This window comes from Engystomops pustulosus, chromosome 1 (assembly GCF_040894005.1).
Source record: "Engystomops pustulosus chromosome 1, aEngPut4.maternal, whole genome shotgun sequence".
NCBI lineage: Eukaryota > Metazoa > Chordata > Amphibia > Anura > Leptodactylidae > Engystomops > Engystomops pustulosus.
Window position 1 is genome coordinate 45,291,503 of NC_092411.1, and position 20,038 is coordinate 45,311,540.

A 20,038-nucleotide genomic window follows, 5' to 3' on the forward strand; every position below is an offset into this window, starting at 1 on the left:
ATAAGACCTCTATCATAACCTTAGAAAATTATAATAATAAAATGCTAGAAAATTATAATAAATGCTATCTATTTCTCTTTTACTAAAATTTTCGACTTGATATGACATCTATAACATACAATGGGGGGCAATTATCATGGCTTGTATAGTTTTCTGGCATATAAGCACTAAAATAATCGCAATTCCTTGTAAACCACCAGTAACCGTTATTATTTATCCATCACACCGCCTCCATGTGGCCTCCAAGTGGCTGTGGAGAGGGTGTGAAAGGAGCTATGGTGGGCAGTGTAGTGGGAGGTGGCATATTGCGACTCTGCATTAGCTACAACCTGTGCCTATTCATGTCTGAACAACCGCAGATACAGCTCAATTCTACTCTACACATGGCCGTGCATAGAATTGTACACTAGCAGAGCTGGCCACCGGATAGGCTGGAGCCTCTTGATGAATCCGGCAAGGTGGAGGGACTAGGGTTTCACTGGCACTCCATGTCCATGCTTGTGATAATTCTCCCAGTAGCTTTCTGGAGAAATTTTGATATTTTACTTTTATTTATTCATTTCTGGGTTCATTTGATTCTCTGGGTTAAAGAGAACCCGTCATGCAAAATAACCCCCCTAAACTAAATATATTTTCATAAACTGCCATTAGAGAGCATTGCCTCTATCCCTTCATTGTCCCTCTACATGCCTGTAAACCTAAGCAATGAGGTCCTAAAGCTGTATGCAAATGACCTGTGAAATGTCCAATGAAGCATTAGCATATTCAAGCTGTCCACTCTATTCATGAGTGGGAGGTTCAGCCACACCCCCAGTGCTTGACTGACAGCCTGTATAATGATGTGAGGCTGTATAATGATGTGCTTCCTGGTGCTGGTGGCCACGCCCCCTGCAGCCTGTGTGTGCATGTGTGTGTGTTTAGGAGAGATACAGCAGCTCCAGGCAGCCATGTTACAGCAGAACATGTCAGATTCATGTGTAGCTGATGTCTGTGTCTCTAACCTGTGTATTAGGAGGATGCAGCATGTCAGCAGATGACATACACACACTAGCCATGCTTTACTATACATTACACACAGACATGAGCAGGGGGAGGAGAGGGGAGGGGTAACAGGAGTGACATCACTGCCTCTGACCATGTGACCAGCCTCATTTACATGATAAAGAATAGATGATTTTACAATGATTAATGTATGAAATAACTAGATAAAGGCTGGGATGGGATCCTTGTGAGCTGCTCCAACAGGTAGAGGTGACAGGACTAGTGACACAGACCTGATGACAGGTGTCCTTTAATCTACTTTGCAACATGACGTTTGCCAAGAGCCTTTTGCCTTCTATGAATTTAGTGCATATTGTTTTTTCTTTTCTCACAAGTCTTTTTTTGCACTGATGGATTCATCGTTCCTAAAGTATGTTTTCACATGCTGCATCACTCGAATGTACACCAATATAACACAAGATAGACTTGCTACACCTGTAATGGGCGAGCAGTATTCCTCTTGAATTGAGAAGCTCTCAGTTGTATCTAATATACATTGGGGGAGATTTATCAGCTGCCTAAGAGTAAGAATGTGCTTAGTTGCCCATGGCCACCAATTACAGCTCAGCTTTCATTTTACCAGTGCTCGTGAATATTTTAAAGGGTAACTTAGCACATTATTACTCTTAGGCAGCTTGATAAATCTCCCCCACTGTGTTTTGCAATGTAATTTCTCTGTATGCGTGGTGATCAGTAGTGGATTATAATATAGGCAATTGGGCAGTAGTCTGGGGCTCAAGCCTTCTAGGGGGCCCATGGCCAACTAAACCACCCACCAAATATTATACTCAGAAGTCATTTTCATCCATGAAATCCTCATACATCTGTGCATATTCTCAATACACATGTACACAAGAGCCATTTCAGGACCTTTGAAGCACCCCCAAAGGTTCGGAAACCGCAGTTTGAAAGCAGGCAGAAGGGACACAGCTTCCATTTCCAAAGAATTTTGATTCTAGTACCATATGCAGGAAGGGATTCCAGACTTGTAGGGGCTATAATATTCATACATCCCATGGCCAATGACAGTTTTAATCCACTCTTGTTGATCATTAATGACCTTTCCTTGAATATGTCATCAGTATCATTATTACCTACACTCCCACCAGTCAGCTATTCTCAGTAGCCCAGGTCACAGTATTATATGATATAAAACTATGATAAACATGAAGGGCTGTATTTATGGATCATTCTGTCCAAGGCACTTAGTTTAGACACAAACTTGATAAAGACCCATATACACTTGACAATTCAATTATCAGTATTTCTTAGTGATATTTATCAATTGTGTTTTGATAGATGGCATCCCAATCCTAAAAAATGATTACCACATGTACCCCCATTCCTGTAGACTATGACCTCCTTATGCCTCCTCTTTAGGCAAGCCTATCACACTCGCTAACTGCATGAAATGTCAACTCTCCCTTTACTAATCCATCCGATGTCCTATCCCCATCTGTTATCTGGCAAACAGCTGATATATACCAAGCTCCAGGCTTCTCTGCAGTCTTTTTCACCTAGGACCCTGTAAATAAGATGGCGGCTGATGGCTGGTTCAAGCAGCAACATCGTTGTTTAGTAAATTATTTATTAAATTATTTTATATTGTTTCCTTATAAAGAATGGCTGGACCATTATACAACCTCTTGTGTCACCCCCTCATCCTCATAGTCTGTAAGCTCTTGTGTCACCCCCTCATCCTCATAGACTGTAAGCTCTTGTGTCACCCCCTCATCCTCATAGACTGTAAGCTCTTGTGTCACCCCCTCATCCTCATAGACTGTAAGCTCTTGTGTCACCACCTTATCCTCATAGACAGTAAGCTCTTGTGTCACCCCCTGATCCTCATATACTGTAAGCTCTTGTGTCACCCCTCATCCTCATAGACTGTAAGCTCTTGTGTCACCCCCTCATCCTCATAGACTGTAAGCTCTTGTGTCACCCCTCATCCTCATAGTCTGTAAGCTCTTGTGTCACCCCCTCATCCTTATAGACTGTAAGCTCTTGTGTCACCCCCTCATCCTCATAGTCTGTAAGCTCTTGTGTCACCCCCTCATCCTCATAGTCTGTAAGCTCTTGTGTCACCCCCTCATCCTCATAGACTGTAAGCTCTTGTGTCACCCCCTCATCCTTATAGACTGTAAGCTCTTGTGTCACCCCCTCATCCTTATAGACTGTAAGCTCTTGTGTCACCACCTTATCCTCATAGACAGTAAGCTCTTGTGTCACCCCCTCATCCTCATAGTCTGTAAGCTCTTGTGAGCAGGGCCCTCACTCCTATTGTTCCATATGACTGTTTGTTCTTTGTAATGTAATATAGTTGTATATGTCCCCTATGATTTGTAAAGCGCTACGGAATTTGATGGCACTATTATTATTATTATTATTATTATTATTGTGCCTCACTCCTTTATACTATAACCCACTATTCCCTCACTACTATTGACTTTCCACTTGAGTTCCCTCTCTTCTTATTTCTATTAACTCTATGTTCATCCTCACTTTTCCACTATGAAGAAAATTAAATGGGTTTTCCCAACTTCAGAAGTTATCCCCAATCTACAGGACAGGGGAGAACATCCGGTCAAGGTCCAAGAGCTGGGACTCCACCGATCATTAGAACCGGACCCCCAGGGTTTCTGTTCTCACTAATGAAACTTATTGCCCCTGTTTTCTGGGGTTCTGGTTATAGATTTTCAGATTCTAAGGGTTTTGTTAAGACAGGCAAAATATCTCATGTACAGGATAAACTCTATGTTTAAGAAATGAATATGAAATCATCCCTATACTATATTTTTATTACTTTGAGCACCTCCTGGACTATACCAGCCTCCGCCTGGACTATACCTTCCTGCAGTGTTTTGTTAGACGATGGAATAGATGATTCTGCATTTCCTAAGAAGTGCTTGTTTCAATGAAGTATCTTGGTTCTTCTTTCATTCTCACTAGAAAGCAGCAGCTTGTTATTAATTTGGCTAATCCACTGTGGCATCCCTTTCATCGTCATCCAAGTGCAGCACAGTGTTAGAACAATGCAACGGTGTAGTTAGCTCCAATATTCTCAGCTTGTTAATGAAGAAAAGTATAATTTTCTTTATCACATTATGTTTTATTATAAGTTTTACAGAGTGCAAGATGATTAGATGGTAGAAGCTCCATGCAGTATAATACATAGATCATATGTTCCTAACCTGTCGTATGTGTACCCATAGGGCACACATCATGAGTGAAGGTGGCTTTAAGAATTCAGAATCAATAGTAGTAGGACAATGTTAATGTTTTATATGTTTAAAGAAGACCTGTCACCAAAATGTTACCACCCTGACTAACAATGTCTGCTGATAAAGGGTCACAAGTCCTCCCCATATCACCTAAAATTAGCTGCCAGTGGGGCACTGTACCTTAATTACAGACGTTTTTCTGATATGCAAATTAGCTTTCTGACTCATGTCTCCTGGCTGTGACTCTTCTTTCTCTCAGGCTGGCAGTGAACCACGTCCCTTTACTTTGACTGACAGCTCTGTGTCTCTTCAAATCACTGCCCTGCCTCCTTGTACTTAGGGACTTTCTCATTCATGACATGTGACCAGGGTGACATCACTGCAAATCCCCCTTTGGCGCACCACGATATTGCTCTGCGCACCATGCGCGCGAACGTCCGAAGCTGCGGTCATTTGCGCAGCCGCACTGGAAGCCAGTGTTGGTGCGCATGCGCAAGTATGCCCGAGAGCTCGGTGACGTCACCAGCTCTCTGGCACCTCATAATAATGTTCACGAACGGTCGCGGGCATGCTGCGCAGAGCAATATCAGGGTGCGCTGAAGGGGGTTTTGACCCTGATTGGTTGGTAAAAGTCTGATGGCCAATAGCAGACAATAGCCTAGAGCAATACTTAAATTCTGGACATAAGCAGAAGCAAGAGCCAGTTCTCACCTGTGTTTTGACCTTATGATATTTTGTGTCATTAAAACAATAAAAGATCTGTTAAAATATCCATTCATTTCAGTAGACTTTAATGGTATCTGTATTCTCCACTTCTGTTAGTGCTTCCATTATTTGAGCAGAAAATTGAACGGAAGCTGCAGCTCTACTTTTTCTCAAGTTACAAAAGTGGTGCAAGCAGACACTAACGGAAGGCTTTAAAAATCCTATGAAATCAGTTCATTATCATTTAAGTGACTGAATATATTAAAGGAAACCTACCATTTAGAATGGCACGGGTAAGCTGTAAGTACCGAGCAGCTCAGGGTGAGCTGGTGCCGGTACTTACTTTTGTTAGTGTTATAAACCGCGGTATCGCGGTTTTAACACTTTTTAAACTTTAGAGCAGGAGAGGCTTCGGCGCTGTGCGCGACCGTGCGCGCGCAACATCTCCGCTATTTCCTATGTAGTGCGCACGCAACGCCGAAGCCTCTTCTGGTCTAGAGTTTAAAAAGTGTTAAAACCGCGATACCGCGGTTTATAACACTAACAAAAGTAAGTACCGAGCACCAGCTCACCCTGTCAGTGAAAATGGCTACGTGTGTCAGCACTGACACGCGTGTCATAGGTTAGCCATCACTACTCTAGTCAATACATTTTCCCAGTTATTTGTGGCACATTTAGGGGCCTTGGCATATACTCGGGTCAACCTATGCTTGAGTATATATGGGGAAAGATTCTCGTTCTGTTTTGGTTGCACATGCAAACCCAAAATATGTATAAATATAAAAATTAAATATAAAATGTTTTATTTAAAAAAAGCTATTTTGATGTGGATATCAGAACTAGGAGCTTACCAAAGATACTAAGAAATGTTCAAGAAGCCAAATATTCATTTAGATGGTGATATCATTCTTCTATCCATCCATAGTGCGGGAACACTTTGTCCATCTCCACTTAAGCTAGCCTATAAGCCTACAAGCTACCTTCTAGACACATGACTTTCTGATCATAAAGTTAATGACCCCCATTACTTTTCATCACTACAAACCAATAGTTTTTAATTGCTTATTGTGTGAAGACTGCAAAATGAAAGCGACTTGTCCTGCCATTGTTTCTATTCTGCACACGTTTTTTTATACAAGCCCCCACTGTGACTTAGTTACTAGAGGGCAGCTGTCCAGCTGTTACCCCTTTGTTTTAGAAGTTGTTAACATGCAGAGACATCAAATTTCATATGTTATACTCCATGTACATGACATTTCCTTTAAGTAAGTGTTGAATGGATAAAAAAAGAAATGAGAAAAAACAATAGAGCATAGACGGCACTTTGGTTTTACTGTTTTGATTAATATACTGATGAAAAGGATTACTAACCTTTCTATAAACTAGAAAAGTGAATATAGGAAACAAAATATTTCCTGTCAGAGAAATGTACTTTTATCTCTGCTGAAATTTCTTTTCTTATGCCATTCCTCACAATAAAATTGTTACTCTTGTTAGGGAGTGAACAGAAATCATAGCAGCTACATCGTCACCCACCAGCTTCAGAGGGGGAAATCTAGAAAATTAAAATTCAAAGTCACATTTTGGCCCAATCACATTTGGAGGCATGCGATTGGCAACAGGGACCCAGTGTTTTGCATTGTATACATACATACATACATACATACATAGAGTGCGTGTTGCAGATCGCATGTGTTTCACTAGAAATGAGGATGCAATCAGACTGAACCCCACCCCCTGGCATTTGCATTGTATTTGTAAATGCAATGCAAACACCACGTATGAAAGCACCCTAACTCCTTTTGTACAATAACGAGCTGTGGGAATGTCCATATCAGAGGTTGTTTTTTTCAATTTGGACCTGAAGAAGTGAGCTATCCGTTCCTGAAACCACCGACCTATGTCTAGACACATAGAGCCACATTTATCAAAACTAGTGCAGTCTGTACTATGTGCAGTTTGCCATTGGAGTGTGCAGTGTGTGCCAGATCAAAACTGAAGCACAATGTTCATTAAAGGAAACCTACCTTTTCAAGTGGTAGATGTAAGCTCTAAGTACCGAGCACCAGCCAGGGTGAGCTGGTGTCGGTGCTTACTTTCGTTAATGTGTTATTAACCGCTGTATCGCGGTTTTAACACTTTTTAAAGTATATAGCAGAAGCTGCTTCGGCGCTTCAACCTCTCCGGCTTTTCCTATGTTGGCGCGCGCACGCATCGCCGAAGCAGCTTCGGCTATAAACTTTAAAAAGTGTTAAAACCGCGATACAGCGGTTAATAACACTAACTAAAGTAAGCACCGGCACCAGCTCACCCTGAGCTGGTGCTCGGTATTTACAGCTTACCCCTACCATTTGAAATGGTAGGTTTCCTTTAATCTGGCGTCCCCTGCACTGCTTTGTAGTGTGCACCAACTCTTTTTTGGGGCACCTTTAACATAGAGGGTGCATTATTGCTGTATTAAATGGGGTCCGACTCTGCACCGGAACGCCCCATAAGCTGCAGAATTTTGTGGTGCGGCGAAAACGGTGGAGCCGGAACACAATACTGGCACAGACACTTTAAAAAATGTGGGCCATATTGTTAGTGGCTCACAATAGAAAATGGCCTAGTTATACCCCTGAGCAGATGCAAGCATAGTTATGTGGAAAATATGTATTAGAAATGGGATCTCCAACTGATTCACTAAGCATAGATTAAGCAGAGGTTTAAATAAAGTTATACCAGTTCTTGATGTTCTCCCTGCGAAACGGGTAAGAGGTCTGACCAGGATTAACTCTACGCCGGCTTCCATTTGGTGTAAAAATGCGTAAATAACCTGTGTAAAAAAGTATCGTAGGCTAATGTGCTGGCACAAGGCGGCCTTGGCCCTCTCTACACCCCTTCCTTCTAATTTTGTGTGGCGGAATAAGGGAGAGAGTCGCAGTTCCCTGTGATGCACCTTTACTTTTTAATGGCCTATATGACAATACAAATCATCATAAATGCCCCCAGAGTTTGTAAGATTACCTGGGTACAAGTCTCTTCTAATTTCTCAGTTATTCTATTGCAGTCCGAAGCCATTGAAAAATTGTCTTCTATAAATTTAGTGTGTTTGTGTACTTGAAAAAAGTTAAATTCATAACATTTTGAGGTTTTATTTCTAGTAACAGAAGCTATGATTTACTATGAAATATTTGCCATTTCGACATGTTATTTTGATTGCTTCTTTATTACACATTTACCAGTTTTGCTTATATGAGATATAATTTGGGATTTGGTTATAATTCTCTATTACGTCAGGCCTTGCAGTATACATTTATAAGGCGGCTTATTAATACAGGGACGACAAAGGGATGAGGTCAGTCAGCATTACGTAACAACTACATAATAAGTAAGAAATAATTTGTTTAATCAACGTTCCTAAAGACTGTGGTGGAAAACATTGCACTTAGCATTCCCCAGTCTAATAAATCTTAAAAGCTTCAATATTGATTCAATGAAGTGAATGGCTGGATCATTTCTGGGAGGCTCTGACAAGTGGACAATTGCTTCCATGGTTACATTTTGATATGCAGTGTGGTCAGTGTGCTTTGTTGGGTTCCTCCCCCCTCCATTGAAGTAAAATAACAAACCACAGGAGACCCTGCCACACATGGTGAGCATCATCCTAGAGCAACTTTAAAAGACCAAGCTGACTGGTCAGAAAGAAGCCTTAAGCTAGACTGGGACCTTTTTTTATTGAGAAAAGGGGGAGAAAAAAATCTTGTTGCACACATTAGGTTTTGATGGATAGACACATTTTATCATGCTTCAGAATAAAGCTGTAGCAAGAAGTGCATGTTCCCGCAGCTCTGTGGAGGGAAGAGGAGAGTGAGCGTAACAAGTGGGACGACTCTACATCAATTGCTTTTACGCTTCTAACATCCTGAACATCTGAAGGTAATGGCTTTACTTATTTCCCTGGGTTATAAGACTTTAGGACATTGATGTACAAAAATCTTCTTCTTAGAATCCAAAAATTGCACTTGAGTCGCACGAACAACATTTTCATCACCATTTAACGACAATTGTAAAATTTAATTACAAATAATCTGCAGTCCTAGATAAATATGGCCATTACTCTTGCACGTCTATAAGACTTTTTCGTTTACTTTTTATAGTTATTTTTTTAAAGTAACAGATACTGGAGAATTAGTAAGTACTAGGAACCAGAGAATTTCATCATTGTGTTTTTTGTTGCCAATAACTACAAAAAAAAACATCATAACAAATTGGTTCAGTACATAGTATTAGGGAAGTCATGGCAGAATACATTTTTAAAATGAAAGTACCCGTAGATGTTATTGAAAAAATAAGTAAAAGGTGAATTAACAAATTAGAGACTGGTAAGGATAATAAGGACAGGAAGGGGTTAATGATATAGAGCAGAGAGCACTTTATGTTTATGGTAACTTTAACAGAGGAGAACCAAATTATAGATATGACCTGTGATGGGGAAAAGATGCACATATCATCTATTTACCATGTGGTGCCATATGTATCTGATAACAGACAGATCCTTGGAGTTGTCTTCCGATTCATCTGCATGTTTGACGTTCTGTATTACTCGAAATTCATCTATTATAGAGGGAGGATGAGTGATATTCTATAACCTGAGAACTACTGTGCTGTCTGCAAGAAGAAGACATTTGAAATGAGTATTTTGAGAGAATCTGGTATCATAGAGAGTATCTACATATTGTCATATTGTCTTTGTAATAGTCTCTTTGATAGTTGATGGATAACCGTGACTGCAGCAGTAGGATAGAAGGATCTACGATGAAGCCATAAGCCTTGTTATGTTCTGTGGGAGATTTATGACAAAGGCGTTCTGTCTAGAAGAAAAGGAATTAAACATAATATTTACGTGTGTTTTAAGAAAAGTCACCAGTTACTAGTGATGGTTTTGAGCTAAAGGGCATCAATCATTTATTTTACCTCTGATGAATGAAGTCCCTAAAGACAAAACTGAGTAGAAAACATAAAAAGTAAATCAGAGGCTAAGTCAGTGCTCCAGTAGTGAGGAGTGGTGGACATTATAACTGTATTCATGCAGCATTGAGAAGGGCTGGCGATGGGTAAGTACAGGCAGTCCCCGGGTTACATACAACATAAGTTCTATAGGTTTGTTCTTAAGTTGAATTTGTATGTAAGTCGGAACTGTATACTTTATTATTGTAACCCCAGTCGAAATTTTTTTGGTCTCTGTGACAATTGGATTTTAAAAATGTTGGGTTGTCATAAGAACCAGGATGAACAATAAAGCTTCATTACAGACACCTTTGATAACTGTTATAGCTGATCATTGTAGCCTAAAGCTAAAGGACAGTAAATAGGGGTCGTCTGTAAGTCAGGTGTTCTTGAGTAGGGTACCGCCTGTAATACCGAATGTGTCACATGTGTATGTGGAGATGGTAACTACTCTGTATGGCTCAAAAGTAAGAATGGGTATTTACCTGGACATTATACAAGCAGCCAACTATCTAACCTATTTCTGTTTTCCTTTTAAATGTGAAGTAGATCTAGAACATATAAGTCTTCACGTAATATATAAAAATAATAACTAAGATATTGTGACCAAAATTCAAGTGGCACCTAAGCATAGAGTGGGTTTATTCAGCTATTTTATGAATTTACTGCAGATTTTTCACATCTGAATTACAGTAACTCCTGTATAAGCTTTTACCAAATCAATGCAGAACCTGCAGTGTAATTGCCCTGTGGTACTAATTAGAAATCTATACACTGATTATTGATGTAGATCAGCAGCAATCGTGCAAAATAAATCATAATACACTTCCCAATTTGGTGCAATTTTTTTGTTGGAATTTTAGCTGTTTTTCATCCCATTAGTACAGACTCATAAGTAGATTGTTATATCTTTTTGTTTCTCCAAATTTATCGAGATGTGTTTTGGATTAATCTGAATTGTGCAAACGCTAAGCACATGTTGGTTTCTATATTTTTTTCCTTTTCTCAAAATTTTAGTTCCTTTCCTTATCTTCTAATGGCTAAGGGTGTACAATGTCCATATGAATGAGCCCATGTTGAATATCCTTAGTAAAAAAATGAGAAAGGAGAGCTAGTAAAATCACTAATAGTATATTGCACAAATTTAGAGATGTTCATTATGTGTAAATCCCTCTCATTAGTACTTCTATTACGTTTATCACACATATTAATAAAAGAATGTATTTTTCTGAGTAGTAGTATCTATGGTGACCTCTTTTATTTTTATTAGAAAAATTCCTGTGTTAGATCATCCTTACTTTTACACTATACACTGCCAGGTGAGGATGCAGGGGATATTACTAACCATAGCAGTTACGATGATCTAACACAGGACTTCTCCTGATGGATACAGTAGAGGTTACCACAGAGACATGTATGTGTGTACAGTTCCAGGTAAGTAGTTATGTTACTCTTTCATTATTGTTCACAATTTTTATCTTCATTTTTACTTTATTTTATTAGTTGAAGTTGAATATTTAGATAAAACAGTCACAACATTATTAACAACCCCCTACGAGCAAGTAGACATACACACATTCCAGTCTAAAACAAATGTTCAGCTTTGGCAGAAGTTTTTCAAGCCTTTTACTTAGATACAACCAGATTTAATAATTCTTTGTATTGTAATCATGTTTTTGCATGGGATATGTTTGATTCATTTGGGAAAGGTTTGAGTTCTGTTTATGATTGTAAGTTATTTGTTGTGATTTCAAAAATATGTCATTGTTGTCCTTGTTTTACTATATAAAGCATGTTGATCTGTCTTTGGTAAGTATAGGATTCGTTTCTTAAAACAGCCAGTGTGATAAATATGTGAATGAGAGAAAAAAGGATCAGGGATTATGGTTGTGTTTCCTCGTCATTCAGATAATCAAACAACAGAGACCATGGCCCACATTTATCAAAAACAGTGCAAACTGTTTGCCTGTGTAGTGTACAGAGGGCGCCAGATTCATGATTTGTGGTGCATGTTCTTCATGAATCTGGTGCCCCCTGCACTGCCCAGGAAGTGGGTAGCATATTTTTTGTGCACTTTGTTTATACTGCAGAATTGTGGCGCAAGTCGGACAAAATTGTGACGATTGGTCCAACTAAGCAGTAACACACCCCTTTTTCGCGCCCATTTTTTCTGTCTTGTTAATATCAATGACAAATTTTCCCTAAAGGTAATCTATACTCCACTGGTGATTCTAGATAGGGGATATTCAAATCTGTTTTTCAGGATGGGATAAGAAAAACATTTCCTCAGTTCTGCCTTTAAAGGGGTATTACCATCTGGGCATTCACATTTAATTAAATGTATTTGCCATATGTAAACATTTCTTCAATTGGATGTTATTGAAAAAAATGTTCCTGTGTGAAGATAATTTCTCATAAATGTAGTCATGTTGTCCCTTAGAAGCGAGATGCTTCCTCGGATACGACCACCTCACATTTTGGCAGCGGTGGTCAGACATGCACTATTGAGCCCTGCCTGACCACATGGATTCAGGGATCATTACTACAGGACGGCTGTGGGACCTGCAGTAACTCCTCAGACATTTAATATTCAGAAACTTTTTGTTTCCTTGTGCAATCCCTCCAGCAGAGGTGGCTGTATCCAAGGACACAGTCTTGTTTCTAAGGGACTATATGACTACATTTATGATAAATTATCTTCACACAGGAACATTTTTTTTCTATAACATCTAATTGAAGAAATATTTATACATGGCAGATTAATGAAACTGAATGTGAATGCCCAGATGAATACCCTATATTAAAGGCAGCCCCATCAATGCATAACTCACAAGAAGCCTAGTGATATAAAACATGAGCAACTTTCAATAATCAAAACTTCCCAAAATAACTATAGCCATTTCTGCTTTGAAGTCTAGATTGGTTTATGCATGAGGCATGTTGAGGCCTAAACTGATTCTGGTGAACAAGATTTATTAAATGTATAATGTCTTATGTGTCTGACTAGGGTTTATATCAACAAAATTACCCAAATTTTAAAGACATAAATTCGAAGAAGAATTTATGTGGGGATGCATTTAATATTATCTTGATTTTTGGTAATTTAGTAATAAAACTTTTATTTATCCTTGTTTATTTCCAGCTTTGTGCAATGTAAGCAACTGGGAGCAGGATCATTTTCTGGAATTATACAACCATGGGAAGAGAGTTTCTTCTTTATCATCAAAGGGGCACAGGTGCCGTATCATATTTATCTTCTGTTTGCTAAACATTACACAGCTTTGTTGCCATCCATACAGTGCACTGATAACCATTAACAAAATATTTGACCAGTTTTCTGTAACTGAAGAATTTGAAACATTTAAAGGGTATTTAACACTATCCCCGATTCAGCATAAAGGGGATAACCTGCTGATCATGGACTCTTCCTTGTACCTCAAAATGAATTAAGCGGCTGGTCAGGCAAAGGCAGCTGTTACTATTATTCTCTACGCCATTATTCTCAGTGGCCATCCCAGTAGTCAGATCTGACCTTATCAGTTATAGTATCATAGTATATAAGGTTGTTCCATCAAGTCCAACCTATAAGAATTAAACAAATGTTTTCTCCCTTAACCCATGAAAACGCATCCAGGCCTCTCTTGAACATGTACATAGAGTCCGCCATAACAACCTCCTGCGGCAGAGAGCTCCATAGTCTCACTGCTCGTACAGTAAAGAACCTTTATCTATGTTGATGGTAGAATCGCCTCTACTCTAGGCGTAGAGGATGTCCCCTGTGTATGGGGATAGTAGAATCGCCTCTCCTCTAGGCGTAGAGGATGCCCCCTGTGTATGGGGATAGTAGAATCGCCTCTCCTCTAGGCGTAGAGGATGTCCCCTGTGTATGGGGATAGTAGAATCGCCTCTCCTCTAGGCGTAGAGGATGCCCCCTGTGTATGGGGATAGTAGAATCGCCTCTCCTCTAGGCGTAGAGGATGTCCCCTGTGTATGGGGATAGTAGAATCGCCTCTCCTCTAGGCGTAGAGGATGCCCCCTGTGTATGGGGATAGTAGAATTGCCTCTCTTCTAGGTGTAGAGGATGCCCCCTGTGTATGGTGATGGTAGAACTGCCTCTCCTCTAGGTGTAGAGGATGCCCCATTGTCCTGGTCACAGGCCTAGGTAAAAAATTTCTTTGGAGAGATCCTTGGCCTGCCGTTGAGGTCTGCAATGAGGTCTCCCCCCAGTCGTCTTTTTTCTAAGCAGAATAACGTCAAGTTTATTAATGTAACTTTGTATTCTAGTCCCCCGATTCCCTTAACCCCCTTCACAAACCAAATTTACTATAAAGATAATTCCCGGCCATGCATTCCATACTGGAAAATGTCCAAATTGCCACTTTTTGACCATTTTTCCATCCATAAATATTTTAATATAAATGATTAAATTGTCCTATAGGTTCCAAGTTGATATAAAATAAAACCTCAGCAACTCCAGCAAAATAATTACACCTTAGACAGGTCCGTACACGCAAGTATGAAAAAGTTATTGGCAACATGGCATTTTTTTTTTCAGTACAAAAGATTCAAATTATTTTAAATCTACAAAAACCTAAAAAAACCTTTGTAAATCGTGAATCCCTGTGATTGTACTGACCTAAAGAATAAAGGGCAGGACTACAGCCTTGCAGCGCTGGGGTCCTGGGTTCCGATGGGGACAGGGACTGATATGACAAGCTCTGTACAGCGCTGTGGAATCTGTGTGCGCTATATAAATAAAGAAATTATTATTATTATCATTTGGAAAGCACAATAAAAGCCTTAAAAACAGAGCCCACAAAAAATGCTGCAAAAGTGTTTTTTTTGTCAATTTCACCACACTTGGAATTTTTTTCTAGCTTACATTACAATACATTACCTAGAATATTAAATGGTGCCACTAAAAAGTTTGTCCCGTGGATAGCACACCCTCACATCTCTGTAAATGGAAAAAAAAAAGTTATCGCTTTTGGAATGAGGGGAGTAAAAAACAGAAGTCCAAAAAGGAAAAAGGGAGACTTGAAAGCGTTAATAAGCTTGGCTGCTATACTCTGCACCCGTTCCAGTTCCACTATGTCCTTTTTATACACTGATGCCCAAAACTGTACACAATATTCCATGTGTGGTCTGACCAGGGATGTTATGCATTGTTGTTACATATGTAAGCCATGTAATAATATAGCACTTCAGACATCTTATGTGTAGAGTTACCTTTGGACACCATTTTACTTTTGATATACACATGGAATATTGTCCTCTTAGGAAATGTTCACCTGGAGCAGAATATGGGGCAATGTTTCCATCTGGATTTGTGGGTAGAAACTCTGCTGTATATTACAGTAGCAGCAAAGTAGATACATTTTAAAGGTGCTTCAAAGTATGTATGACCCCCTCAGTAGGATTGGTCAATAATAGTTGATTGAGGCAAGGATGGGATTGGGGTACCACACCTGACATCCTGTCAATTCATTGTTATACATTATGGGGGGAGCTGGACGCTTTGTCTGCAGTGTATTGGGCAATTGGTTGGTTGGCTCAGCTCTCATTGAAGTGAATAAGAGCTACACCCATACTCCAGACAAAACTGTGTTCTTCCAGTTCTAGACTACTGTGTGTTGCTATGATCAAAAACTATAGGAAGTTATAGTCCGGATATGTGATGGGAAGATTGCTTGTCTATGGGAACATTGTCAAGACATGGTCTGTGACTTGTATAGAGGTCATTGTGAAGGGTGCAGAAGTATATAAACTGTGATCATCACCAATTGTAAATGAAGTATCTTGTCTGTAATCACAATGGTATCAATGCAGATAGATATATAGCTGAACATGACACAGCTTCCTTACAAACAGTTACACAACACCTCCAAAAATGTCATATGTGTCAAAGAAACACTCCATATTTCTAGTGTATCTACAAATATAAATGTACCTATGAGTAAATAAATTTACTAATGCGTTCCTACAATCCCTGCTTAGTTTAATCTCTTCATGGAGCTGAATCATCAAGGGAAATATGGAAAGCGTTAATTTTTAGCCTCCTGTCCTTTTCTGTTTGCTGTGTGGTGACCTGAGAACGCTTTCAGATACACTGTTTACTAAAGAAGGAAACTGTTTTACTGAAAGGGAACCTGTCAGCACATTTTTCACAAATTCAGCTAGTGATAGGTTCCCATAAAGCCCGATTAACTAAATGCCACCCACTTTTGACATCTACCACTGGGGTCTTTACCATATTTAGGACCTACAGTAGTACTTCTCCACTATCCATTGCCCAGCACAGATAAGGCTATATTCACATTATGCATGATAAATACCTTTACTCATTGACATACTGGCAGGCGGAGGACCCCTTTTTTCATCTGTCTGCACATATACATTGCAGCCAGCAAGAAACACAGGATGGGAAGTCATAGCAAGCTATGGCTTTTCATCCTGCTTGATATATACTCAACTACATCCCCAGCCTCTGCTCAGCGTATGTTCTGGGAGGACCTCGGTGATGTAACTCTCCGTCACTCATCACGGACTCATCAGCCATTTTTCTCGCTTTCAGGAAAGAGGAACAGTTTGATGTATACCACTGCATGAGTATACAGAAGGATACGTCCTAGCCCTCTGTTGTCAGAATACATCCACCAGATTTTTAGATTCATAAACATCATATGAGAGGGTTGTACTTAAGCATGTCCATCTCAGTGGAGAGAGTCATGCTCCTGAATGCCCACCTCAGTGGTGAGAGTCATGCTCCTGTACTACCACCTTAGCGGTGAGAGTCATGCTTCTGTATTGCCCGCCTTAGTGGTGAGAGACATGCTCCTGTATGCCCACCTTAGTGGTGAGAGTCATGCTCCTATATGCCCACCTCAGTGGTGAGAGTCATGCTCCTGTACTACCACCTTAGCGGTGAGAGTCATGCTTCTGTATTGCCCGCCTTAGTGGTGAGAGACATGCTCCTGTATGCCCACCTTAGTGGTGAGAGTCATGCTCCTGTACGTCCACCTTAGTGGTGAGAATCATGTTCCTGTACACCCAACTTAGTGGTGAGAGTCATCCTCCTGTATGCCCACCTTAGTGGTGAGAGTCATGCTCCAGTATGCCCACCTTAATGATGAGAGTCATGCTCCTGTATACCCACCTTAATGATGAGAGTCATGCTCCTGTATGCCCGCCTTAGTGGTGAGAGTCATGATCCTGTATGCCCACCTTAATGGTAAGAGTCATGCTCCTGTATGCCCACCTTATTGGTGAGAGTCATGCTCCTATATGCCCACCTTAGTGGTGAGAGTCATGCTCCTGTATGCCCACATCAGTGGTGAGAGTCATGCTCCTGTACGCCCACCTTATTGGTGAGAGTCATGCTCCTATATGCCCACCTTAGTGGTGAGAGTCATGCTCCTGTATGCTCACCTTATTGGTGAGAGTCATGCTCCTCTATGCTCACCTTATTGGTGAGAGTCATGCCCCTGTATACCCACCTTATTGGTGAGAGTCATGCTCCTGTATGCCCACCTTAGTGGTGAGAGTCATGCTCCTGTTAGCCCGCCCACCTTAGTGTTGTGAGTCATGCTCCTGTACACCCACCTTAGTTGTGAGAGTCATGCTCCTGTATGCCCACCTTAGCGGTGAGAGTCATGCTTCTGTAATGCCCGCCTTAGTGGTGAGAGTCATGCTCCTGTATGCCCGCCTTAGTGGTGAGAGTCATGCTCCTGTGCACCCACCTTTGTGTGGTTTCAATGCCCTCTCTGCCTATATTTGACTGTTTTAGCTTATGCTAACTTGCTCAAAATGCGTGTGAGATGTAATGATAAGCCTCTATATGTCATCATGTCCATCTCTAATATAGGATTGTATTACTACTCATCACGGCTCCCATCTGCCATATGTCAGACTTGTATATATGCTCCTGTGGGATGTGTCATAGACATATTCAGTGTTGTACGCTGTAAGTGATAGACTTGTGTGGGTGAGGGCAGAAGGGCAGTGATAGTAATGATGCCTGGATTAGTAGCAGTGCAGCTCCTCCCTCCTCCCTGCACTCACAGTAAGACACTGACAATGTGATACACTCAAGAAGCTCAACACAGCAAGACATGTCCCACTCACCCATCTTATCCCACATCTAGACTGCCGCTGCTATCAGCCCCATGGTTCAGGTAAGTCGTGTCCTTCTGCAGGTGCTGCTCTAGTAACTTTTACGGGAAGACGTGAGGATTTGCTGAGAGAAGGATTACTTCTAGGTAAACTCTAATTCCAGATCATCCGAATATTCATTGCATAGGGAATCCCTAATTCCGGAGAATATAAGAGCAGAATATTCCCACAACAGCATCATGATAGTGCAGCAAGTTATTCGTTCTTCTTTGCCAGTGCTTTCATCTATTACACATGTTTTATTTGTTTTTCAATATTTGTATTATTCCATTATTAATATTATTTTTTTATCATTACTACCTTTTCATGAAATTTAGGCTACTTTAAATGTGCTCATATATAGGCTCGTACATGCCTTGTTATATTGCTAGTTTTTGTGATAATGACAATGTTGGTCGCTGCAGGCTACAGGTTTCTCTAGACTTGTGCTTCATCCGATATCTGGATTGACCCATGGAGCTATCTATCTGACAGTCAGAAAGTAACTGTGTAACTGTGCGCTTCATCTGAGCCCCCGGCAGGATCGTCTTACCATATTTCAACCTTACATTGTTGTGTGAGTCGCATTCTTTCACAGTGAGCTGCAGTCAGGTGTTAATATTAAATAATTCAAAGTTTTTGGTTTTCAGACCACATGAGCAGCAAGGGGCTATCTGCTTGAGAGTCACAGCCCGCTATAGCTTTCGCAGAAGATGCTACTATCAGAAAGAGTTTCTTATTTGTGAAATATCATCTGTTATATACAGTTTATCTTTACATTTAGTGTCCAAATTGTAACATTGATAGAAATATCATAATTTAAAGTGATGTTTCAGTCCAGAAAAAAAAAATATATTACCGTGTATACTCAAGTATAAGTCGACCTGAGTATAAGCCGAGGCACCTAATTTTAACACAAAAAAACTGGGAAAACCTATTGACTCCCATGCCCCCTAGTTTAAAACCAGTAGCCCCCTGCACGTAGTATATAGGCAGGAGCCCCCTTGTATATAGCCAGTGCCTAATCCCTTGTATATAGCCAGCAGCCCCCCCAGTATATAGCCAGCAGCCCCCTTCCCCCAGTATATAGCCAGCAGCACCCTTGTATATAGCAAGCCCATGCCCATCAGTATATAGCCAGTACCTGTCCCTCAGTATATAGCCAGTGCCTGCCCCCAGTATATAGCCAGTGCCTGCCCCTCAGTATATAGCCAGTGCCTACCCCCAGTATATAGCCAGTGCCTTCCCCTCAGTATATAGCCAGTGCCTGCCCCTCAGTATATAGCCAGTGCCTGCCCCTCAGTATATAGCCAGTGCCTGCCCCTCAGTATATAGCCAGTGCCTGCCCCCAATATATAGCCAGTGCCTGCCCCAGTATATAGGCAGTGCCTGTCCCCAGTATATAGCCAGTGCTTGCCCCCCAGTATATAGCCAGTGCCTGCCCCCCAGTATATAGTCAATGCCTGCCCCCCAGTATATAGCCAATGCCTGTCCCCAAGTATATAGTAGCCAGTGCCTACCCCCCAGTATATAGCAGCTAGTGCCTACCCCCCAGTATACAGCCACTGACATCCTGAAAGAAGATGAGGTTGTCAGGGACTGTGTATATATTTATGTATTATTAGGGGGGCTGTGGATATATCTATGTTTTATTGGGGGGGGGGGGGGCTATCTATGTCCAGTATGTTTGATGTTAGTATGTTAGATTTCAGGTCTGGTCACATGGTAAATCACATGTTACATCACATGAACGCCTCATGTCCTGCAGACTTCCAGCAGGTCAGCGGGCTGTGCGCTCTTTTTTTTACGAAATGCACTACTAACATAAAACTGGTTAAAGGACCATTCTAAGGACATCCACCTGGTGCATTCAGTAATGAGAGCAGAGACCCCTGACTCATCAAAGTCTGCAAGACATGGCATGTCCTTGG

At 40.8% G+C, this 20,038-nt stretch overlaps 1 protein-coding gene across 6 annotated transcripts in view; it reads left to right on the top strand.

Annotated features, from left to right (window-relative positions):
* The first annotated feature begins 8,594 nt into the window (after window positions 1-8,594).
* The window catches only part of ADGRV1 (adhesion G protein-coupled receptor V1), a 270,179-nt gene continuing 258,735 nt past the window's right edge, over window positions 8,595-20,038 (top strand). For all 6 annotated transcript variants that reach the window (XM_072139515.1, XM_072139520.1, XM_072139525.1 and 3 more), the window contains exons 1-2: window positions 8,595-8,885; window positions 13,099-13,192. In XM_072139515.1, the coding sequence (XP_071995616.1) occupies window positions 13,153-13,192 (40 nt within the window). In that variant the 5' untranslated portion in view covers window positions 8,595-8,885; window positions 13,099-13,152. The remainder of the gene's footprint in view (window positions 8,886-13,098; window positions 13,193-20,038) is intronic.